The 9,569-nt window shown below is 39.8% G+C and overlaps 1 protein-coding gene across 1 annotated transcript; it reads right to left on the bottom strand.

Annotated features, from left to right (window-relative positions):
• Nucleotides 1–3,755: 3,755 nt before the first annotated feature.
• Nucleotides 3,756–9,092, bottom strand: SFT2D3 (SFT2 domain containing 3). Its single transcript, XM_053696654.1, has 2 exons — nucleotides 6,806–9,092; nucleotides 3,756–6,759 (listed from the first exon to the last, which is right to left on the bottom strand). Exon 1 carries the CDS (start codon nucleotides 9,016–9,018, stop codon nucleotides 8,335–8,337), a length of 684 nt encoding a protein of 227 aa, XP_053552629.1. The 5' UTR covers nucleotides 9,019–9,092; the 3' UTR covers nucleotides 3,756–6,759; nucleotides 6,806–8,334.
• Between the last annotated feature and the right edge of the window lie 477 nt (nucleotides 9,093–9,569).

A 9,569-nucleotide genomic window follows, 5' to 3' on the forward strand; every position in this document is an offset into this window, starting at 1 on the left:
GGGCATTGCAGTGGCACCTTATCTGGACGACATTCTGGTTCAGGCGCCATCTTTTCAACAAGCAGAATCTCATACTGAGATCTTGTGGTCTTTTCTTCGATCCCAAGGATGGAAGGTAAATCTGGAAAAAAGTTTCATGGTTCCAGCTATAAGGGTTGTATTTTTCGGGACCATAATAGACTCCCTGTTAATGAAGATTTTTCTGATGGAAGTCAGAAAAAGAAAGATTTTCAACTCTTGTCTTGCCCTTCAGTCCTTTCCACGACCACCAGTGGCTCAATGTATGGAGGTAATCGGTCTGATGGTGGGTTCCATGGACATCATTCCGTTTGCTCGGTTCCATCTCAGACCTCTGCAGTTATGCATGTTCAGACAATGGAACGGGAACTATACTGACCTGTCTCCGCGTGTAGATCTAGAACAGACGTCTGGCTCTCAGGATCATCTCTCCCAGGGTACTTGCTTCCGCAGACCCTCCTGTGTGATTGTGACCACGGATGCCAGCCTTCTAGGTTAGGGAGCAGTATGGGGCTTGTTAAAGGCTCAGGGCTTATAGACCCAGGAGGAGTCAGTCCTGCCCATAAACATCTTGGAGCTGAGAGCAATATTCAATGCTCTTCTGGCCTGGCCTCAGTTAGCCTTAGCCCGGTTTATTAGATTAGAGTGGACAATTGAGAAGCAGATTTTCTGAGCAGACAGACTTTTCATCCCTGGGAGTGGGAACTTCATCCGGATGCGTTTTCCAGCTTGACCCTCAAGTGGGGGCAGCCGGAGTTGGATCTCATGGCTTCTTGTCAAAATGCCAATCTTCCAAGATACAGCTCAAGTTCAAGAAATCCGCAGTCATTTCTGATCGATGCTCTGGCAGTTCCTTGGAACTTCAGTCTAGCATACCCGTTTCCTCCATTCGCTCTCCTTCCAAGAGTCATTGCTCGAATCAAGCAGGAGAGGGCATCCGTAATTCTCATAGCCCCGGCGTGGCCTCACAGAATTTGGTATGCAGATCTAGTGGAAATGTCATCCTTTCCACCTTGGAGACTGCCTCTGAGGAAGGACCTTCTACTTCAGGGCCCCTTCCTTCATCCAAATCTCGTTTTTCTGAAGCTGACTGCTTGGAGATTGAACGCTTAGTTTTATCTAAGTGTGTATTTTCAGAGTCGGTCATTGAGACCTTGATTTCGGCTCGTAAGCCTGTGACTCACAGGATTTACTATAAGATCTGGCGTAAATACTTGTATTGGTGCGAATCCAAAGGATACTCTTGGAGAAGAGTAAGGATTCCTAGGATTTTGTCCATTCTCCAGGATGGTCTGGAGAAGGGTTTGTCGGCAAGTACTCTAAAGGGTCAGATTTCGGCATTGTCTATTTTGTTACATAAGCACTTGGCATATGTGCCAGACGTGCAATCGTTTTATCAGGCCTTGGTTAGAATTTGGCCTGTGTTTAAACCTGTTACTCCTCCACGGAGTCTTAACCTTGTTTTTAAAGTTTTACAACAGGCTTTGTTTGAGCCTATGCATTCTTTAGATATTAAGATGCTATCTTGGAAAGTTTTGTTTCTTGTTGCTATTTCTTCTGCTCGGAGAGTTTCTGAAATCTCTGCTTTACAGTGCAATTCCCCTTATCTTATATTTCACTCCGATAAGGTGGTTCTGCGTGCTAAGTTTGGTTTCCTGCCCAAGATTGTGTTGGTTAAGAATATTAAATCAGGAAATCGTACCTTCTTTGTGTCCTAATCCTTCTCACAAAGAACACTTGTTACATAATCTGGATGTTGTGCGAGCGCTACAATTTTATTTGCAGGCAACTAAGGACTTTTGTCAGTCTTCTGCATTGTTTGTTTGCTTTTCTGGGAAACGCAAGGGTCAGAAAGCTACAGCTACTTCACTTTCCTTTTGGCTGAAGAGCGTTATTCGCTTGGCATATGAGACTGCTGGACAGCAACCTCCTGAGAAAATCACAGCTCATTCCATAAGGGCGGTTTCCTCTTCCTGGGCCTTCAAAAATGAAGCTTCTGTGGAACAGATTTGCAAGGCTGCAACTTGGTCATCTTTGCACACGTTTTTTTCAAAATTCTATAAATTCGATACTTTTGCCATGGCTGAGGCTTCTTTTGGGAGAAAGGTTCTTCAAGCAGTGGTGCCTTCTGTTTAGGTTCCTGTCTTGTCCTTCCCTTATCATCTGTGTTCTCTGGCTTGGGTATTGGTTCCCAACAGTAATTGATGATGATCCGTGGACTCACCGTGTCATTAGAAAGAAAAAACGAAATTTATGCTTACCTGATAAATTTATTTCTTGACACGGTGAGTCCACGGCCCGCCCTGTATTCAGACAGTTTCTTTTTATATAAACCTCAGGCACCTCGTGTTACTTCCTTTCTCTCCTTACCCTTTGGTCGAATGACTGGGGGATTGTGGGTAGGGTAGTGATATTTAACAGCTTTGCTGTGGTGATCTTTGCCTCCTTCTGCTGGCCAGGAGTGATATTCCCAACAGTAATTGATGATGATCCGTGGACTCACTGTGTCAAGAAAGAAATAAATTTATCAGGTAAGCATGAATTTTGTTTTTCCCAGTCAAGTGGAGCATGTAATTTTAAATACATTTCCAATGTATTTATTTTATCTAATGTTCTGTTCTCTTGGTATCCTTTGTTGAAAAGGACACCTCTGTATGCTCTGGAGCTGCTGACTTCTCATAAATGCCTCATGTTACTGGTGATGTGTTCAGCAAACTCCCAGAAGTACATTGTTGCTTCTTCCACAAAAGGATACTAAGAGAATGAAGCAAATTATATAATAGAAGTAAATATAAAAAAGTTGTATGCTCTATCTGAATCATGAAAGAAATATGTTGATTTCATGTGCCTTTAAATTTTAAGGGACAGTCAAGTCCAAAATAAACTTTCATGATTCAAATAGGGCATGTCATTTGAAACAACTTTCCAATTTCCTTTTATCACCTATTTTGCTTTGATCTCTTGGTATTCTTAGTTGAAAGCTAAACCTAGGAGGCTCATATGATAATTTCTTAAGACCTTGAAGACCGCCTCTTATGTGAATGCATTTTGACAGTTACCTAGAAGTAAGCACTGATTGACTAAAAGTCTGTCAAAAGAACTGAAATAAGGGGGCAGTTTGCAGAAGCATTACAAGGTAATCAGAGGTAAAAAGTTTATTTATATAACAGTGTTGGTTATGCAAAATTGGGGAATGGGTATTAAAGGAATTATCTATCTTTTTAAACTGTCCCTTTAATGGACTGGATAGAACATAGTTTTAAACTTCTGATTTACTTCCCTCCAATGACTCCCCAGCCCAGGATACTGCATGTAGAATTCGCCTGGATCCTTTCTAGGCTGCAAGTCTGGGAGTTACAAGTGCCAGCCAGGCGTTATTGTAATGCACCTTGTTGCACTGTATGTGCCTGAGGACCCTATCTGCAAACCCCCACCAGTGTACCCAAGCACCCATTAATATACAGCCCACACAGGCGGTGCAGTGCTGCATGTGAAGTGCTGACTATATACCGAGTATCTTTTATAAAAACTCTGTACATTGTGTGATTTAACATTTTTTCATCACTTATTTTTTTTTATACTCCTGGTGCCATTGTCATACTAAGCTTTATTGCACAGGAGCAAAGTTTTGTGCACATACACAGTGACATATCAGTAATTTCCCACAAGGCAGTATTTTGTGAAAATTGCTGGCAATATGGAATTTATTAGTGATATCAACTCCAAAGACAAATATATCCTTTTTAAATACAGGGAAATGACTTTATTCCAGTTTACAAAGAACACTGCATTTCATTATACAATGTTAGCAGCATTTTTTAGGAAGGACCAGAAATGTAAAGTTGCAAATTAGAAGTAACATACATATTAGGTATTAATTTGAAATAACACAACAAAATGCCTTTGTGGAAGGAATGTTTTACAATAAAGTCAGATCTCTACAGTAGGGTTCTTCAAACCACAGGTTGGGACCCATTACTGTGTCATGATTGTGTGTGTTGTATGGGTGTGTGTGGTATGGTGTATGGGGGGGGTGTGTTGTATGAGGGTGTGTGTGTTGTATGAGTGGGTGAGTTTTTTACCTTTTACAACACTTTCAGGTTTGACTACAATCAGGTATAAAAGTATGCAAACATTTTAGTCAATTTGCCAAGAACTGCAGCTGTCTTGTATATTTACTTCAAACATTTTCAGACCAAGCAAAAAAATAAATAAAAATATAGGGTCACAAAGGTAAATGGTATCATGGCACTGAATCTTGAGGGGAAAAAAAAAAAGTTTGAAGAACCCCGAGATAGAGGATTTAAAAAAAAAAAAAAAAGGATCCCTGAGCACTGGTAAAAACAGTTGTGGTTTATCTAATCCCACAACACAAATTGTTTGGAGTAGTTCCTATGCTTCTTTAATTCTGTCCTCATATTGGTTACAGTAAATGAGGTCAGACTAACATACCCAGCAGATTTATTATTATGTTTATCCCTGGACTGCTCCGAAGATTACAAAATATGTTTACAAACCATTTTATGCATACGTTTTACAATGAGTGCATAGTAAATATATACTCTGAAGTAATAAAGAAGTCAAACATCTTGTTTCTCATTGAGTGTTTAAAAGGGACATGAAACCGAATTTGTTTATTTTATGATTCAAATAGAAAATACAATTTTAAACATTCCAATGTATAACAATGCATCTATGTGCAGCCACCAATCAGTAGCCACAGAGTATGCTTTTGAACAAAAGATATCGAGAGCATGAAGCCAATTAGATAATACAAGTAAATTAGAAAATTGTATGCTCTTTCTAAATCATGAAATAAAAATTTGGGGTTTCATGTACCTTAAAGGAAATACACCCCAGATTAATAAAAATGTCAAACCTTAATTAAGCAATGTTTAAGTACAGTATTCTCATTAAATAATAAAAAAATGAAAGTGAAAAGAATCCATTATGTACACTATTTATACGCCAGACCTAAATTCAGATTTATAGAAATTATGAACCAATTTATTATTTTAAAGATCATTTCAATATAACAATGTTACATAAAAGATTAAAAAACTCATTTCTTGACACAAAACATCAGTCTTATAAAAGGATGCCTATGTATTAATTCATGAGTAAATAATCAAAATTTGAGTTTTTGCAAAAGCTATATCCAAACTAAATTTTGGCTTTCTGATCTCTACCTCACATACTTAAAAGGGATAATCAAACCGAGCTCCTATGGTAAAAACAAATTATATATATAAAGATAGTGCTAATTTTGCAAGAAAACAGTATTTGCTGTTTTTTACACTAAGAAATTCTCAGTGTAGCCCTGCACCCAGTGTTTTAAGAGCAGAGGATTTAAGTTTGTATTGTGTCAGTTCTGGGCCTGAGCAAACCTGACTTCCTGTTATCTAGTCCAGTGGTTTTCAAACCTGCCCTCAGTCTCCCTAACAGACCACATTTTGTGGATATCTGAACTGAGGCACAGGTGAAATAATCAGCTGACTGGTTAACATGTTTTTAACCTGCTCTCATCCAAGGTAATCCAGAAAACCTGGACCATCGGGGAGGCCTGACGACAGGTTTTGAAAACTCTATTCACTAGCCTAGACGTTTTATAACATGAGGCTAAGACAACTTCCTGCAAAGGCTCCTCCTCTTGATAGGGCTGTGACAGGAAGCACAAATGTAGTGTAAACATTTTTATTTAATATAAAAGGTAACATCCATTTATTAAGTATAAGCAATGCTTTTTTATTACAACATGAAACAGACTGTTTAACGTCCCTTTTAAAAGTCATGCTATCCTCTTAAATGCTTCATTATGAAGCAAATGTATATTACTTAGACCCTGACTGCTGGCAGAGTAAACTATTAAAGGGTTACTAAACCCAAAATCTTTCTTTCATGATTCAAATAGAGAATACAAATTTAAACAACATTACAATTGACTTCTATTATTTATTTTGCATCATTTTTTTAGATATCCTTAGTTGAAGAAAAAGCAATGCTCATGGGTGAGCCAATCACACGAGGCTTCTATGTGCAGCAACCAATTAGCATCTTCTGAGCATATCAAGATATGCTTTTCAGCAAAGAATATCAAGAGTATAAAACTAATTAGATAATAGAAGTAAATTAGAAAGATGTTTAAAATTGCATTCTCTTTCTAAATCATGAAAGAAAAAATGTGGGTTTCATGTCCCTTTAAAACTCCATTTTAGTGACCCCCACAATATAATATTGCAGAACATGTCGCCCCCACACAGTAACTCCAGATGGAGAAACTTAACATCACACAGCAAACCAGTGGCCTGAGTCAACCTTGGGTGCATAAATGCAGATACATGCAAAAGAGCAGAAGCCTTGCTTGGGGAGAGTCTCCTAGCCCTGCTCACCTAGTGGCAAGACAGAACTAGGAAGAGGACTAGGGTTACCTTATAGGTAAATCAGGAGAGTGGTGGTTCTGTCCATGCTCCTTCGGGGAAGGGTTCTTCACTGGTATTACTAGGGAAGGCCAATATAATGACATGCTCTCCTTTGTTAAAGCATGTAATCAAATCACCAGTGAGCCTGCAAATGTATGCGTTTATCTTTGTGTCTAACCACTTCACGGTGGTTAGAGAACTGCTGGTCCTGAGAAAAAAAAAAAACTACTGCTGATCTAATCAGCAGCGCTAGTTGCACAACTGGGTCGACTAACACGGCTCAATAGATCAGGGGTATTTGCCACTTAAGACGAGCAGTTCCCTGTAATTCTATAACTATGTGTTTTAACCCTTAACAGTGGTTAAACACAAATTTGCAGGGTAGATGGCTCCTAACGTTTTGAGTTATCTTCCATATAGATTGTAAGTTCCCACAGGAACAGGGCTCCCAATTCCTCCTGTATTTGTTTGTTAAATTTTGTCTGGTGTCTCATATTGTACTGTCTTTTTATCTTTGCTACCTATGAACAGCGCTGCGGAATCTGTTGGCGCTTTATAAATAAATAAGAATAATAATATTATATCTATATGCAAACATTGGCTAGCTCCTAAATGTATGGATGGGTCCTAAACATTCTTACTGGCTCCTAAATTTTAAACAGATGTGTCGACCCCTGCTCTAACCAATGACAACATTTTTTTTTTTTTACTATAATGGGCCTTTAAAAAAAAAAAAAAGTTATTCTCTTTTAAACAATAAAATATTTTAAAGGGGCAGCATATTGCAAGTTGTTTACCTTTTAATGTGTTCTCAGTGCTCCATTTTACTTGCGGGAGTGTATTATATTTTACTTTCGTCAATTGAATAGCAGATTTTGCTTACTGAATTTGCTACCTATATTCAAATACTGAAGTATTGGCAATAAAAAAAGCTAGGTAAACAAAAGCCAGCAGAAGAAATTACATTCCCAGTGTGGGGTGGGAGGAATATGTATTAAAATATTAATTTTCAATTGTTCTCTCTAAATAGGTTTTTGTACAGAGATGAGGCAAGAAAGCATTTGTGTATAGAAAGAGACAGGGTGAACTTGTAGAAAGATCAGACCTATTTGAATGGGTTGTTGGTTCAAAGAGCAAAACTGCAATTTGTAAACAAAAATAAGCCTAAAGAGTCATTGGAAACACAATAAGAGAAAAACAAATTTTACAGTACAGTATTCTTATTTTGTGGATAGGATGACAAAATGTAAGTTTTAGCTGTCAGCTGTGACAGGGGTGAGATGGTTTTATTACAATAAACCTTGTTATATAAAAAAAGTGTGGTTTTCTCTCTTTTGTTAATGACAACAACAAAATTAGCAATAATGTTCTCCTTTGTGTCTTTTTTCAATGGGATGACAGCAGTTTAACTCCAGGTCTACACACAAAGCATATAGTGACCAGCAGTTACACTATTCCACATGTCCAGGGCCATCTTGAGAGCAATATGCTTATACCCACATTCCAAACAAAGGTCATATAGATCATTCTGTGGGGCCAGCTCAGACCTGCTGATTCAAAACCCAACTTTAGAAGTAAACTCGTTAGCCCACAGAAAAAAAAAGCCCGTTGAGAAATCTTTTTCACACACTCCTGGGTAAAACACTTTCAGGTATTGCCTCGGGCATCTTATTCTATTAGTAATAATTCGTCTGCATGTAATCTTAGTCTATTTTAGTTACATTTTGCAAAGCCCCTCAACGCAATAGTATGGAAGTACCTGAAGTATTGCCTTATGCGTTCTTTTATGGAACAAACTGCCCCTCTCTCCTAAATAATCCTTTTAAGTCTGACTCAGGCACTGTTCGGGAGATGCATTATTATTGTATGGGGCATTTAATGAAACAATAAAGTGTCATCACACAGGCAGAGCATTGGACACCCCTTTACGCAGCAGGCTCCCACACAAGCTGCCGATGTAGCGTCTACCTATGGCACCGCCAGGCAACAAGCCCATGAGAAGACCAAATCCTGTAATGACTTGTGCGACAGCCCCTATAACCGTGAGAACTGTGCTGCGGATACCCAGAGCGCCATACAATGTACCTCCCAGGGCTGCCATGTACAACAGGCTCCATAGCTCAGGCTCCCGCAAGAATCGACTGGGCCCCCGAATGAGAGCAGCAGCAGCCAGGCCAAGTGTGGAACCCAAAGACCACAGCAGTGAGAACTTGCGAGCCCGGAGTAGGAGCACCGGAACGTAAAGTCCAGCCAGCCCGAAACACATGACTGAGAGCAGAACACACAACCCAGCCAGTAGCAGCCGCTGTGAAGAGGACAGGCCGGGGAGTAGAGAATCTGGCTGAAGGGGGGCCCAGGACCATGACAAGCCGTTACCAGAAGGAGGGGGCTGGTCAGGGGCTGCTGAAGAAGAGGACGAGTCCGAGGGAGAGAGCAGAGACCAGCCGGCTCCAGCACGGCCGGAGAGCGACGGACTCCAAGTAGAAGGGCCGCCGAACCAGTTCCTCCATCCCGCTTCACTGCGCTCGTCTTCCTTATTCTGCGCCACGTATTCCTGTAGCTGCCGACCTAGTTCCGCCATAATATCACCACAGAAACACTTCCGTGTTGTACATTATTAATAAAGCTTATAGACGCTTTGGGACGTAGCTAACACTTCCGCTTTCCTTGTAAATGTCAAAGTAAATAAAGCTTGATGATTATTTTGTCGTAAAAAAAAAGCGACTAGCTTGCCATGTGACGAAATTTGTTTATTTCGTTGCAGTCTCGTGCCAAACATTAGGCAGTGACAGCCAATAGTAAGGCCGCAGGTGTCACGCGCCCCTAATGGTTAGGAGACTCACTCGAATAAAAACGCGGGAAAAACAATTCGCGACTGTGCAGAGCCAGTAATAAAAAGTTCGAGAATGTAAGATAATTAGTAAACAAATATAAATACACACCTCATCACACAATTAGAAGTAATTGTGTGTTAAAATATTTCCAGTATAAGCACATAGCATAGTTGCCAACATTTAAAAAAAAATTCCAGGGACACTTTGCAGCAGAGCAAGCAAGCGGGTTACTGGAGTATTGACGACCTACTGTTCAACTGCTCCGCCCACTCAGTTCTGCAATCAAAACACACCCATT

Source organism: Bombina bombina, unplaced genomic scaffold (genome assembly GCF_027579735.1).
Source record: "Bombina bombina isolate aBomBom1 unplaced genomic scaffold, aBomBom1.pri scaffold_757, whole genome shotgun sequence".
Classification (NCBI taxonomy): domain Eukaryota; kingdom Metazoa; phylum Chordata; class Amphibia; order Anura; family Bombinatoridae; genus Bombina; species Bombina bombina.

Excerpts from the sequence above, each read along its gene's own strand:
- SFT2D3 (XM_053696654.1), bottom strand. The coding sequence starts at position 9,018 with ATGGCGGAACTAGGTCGGCAGCTACAGGAATACGTGGCGCAGAATAAG.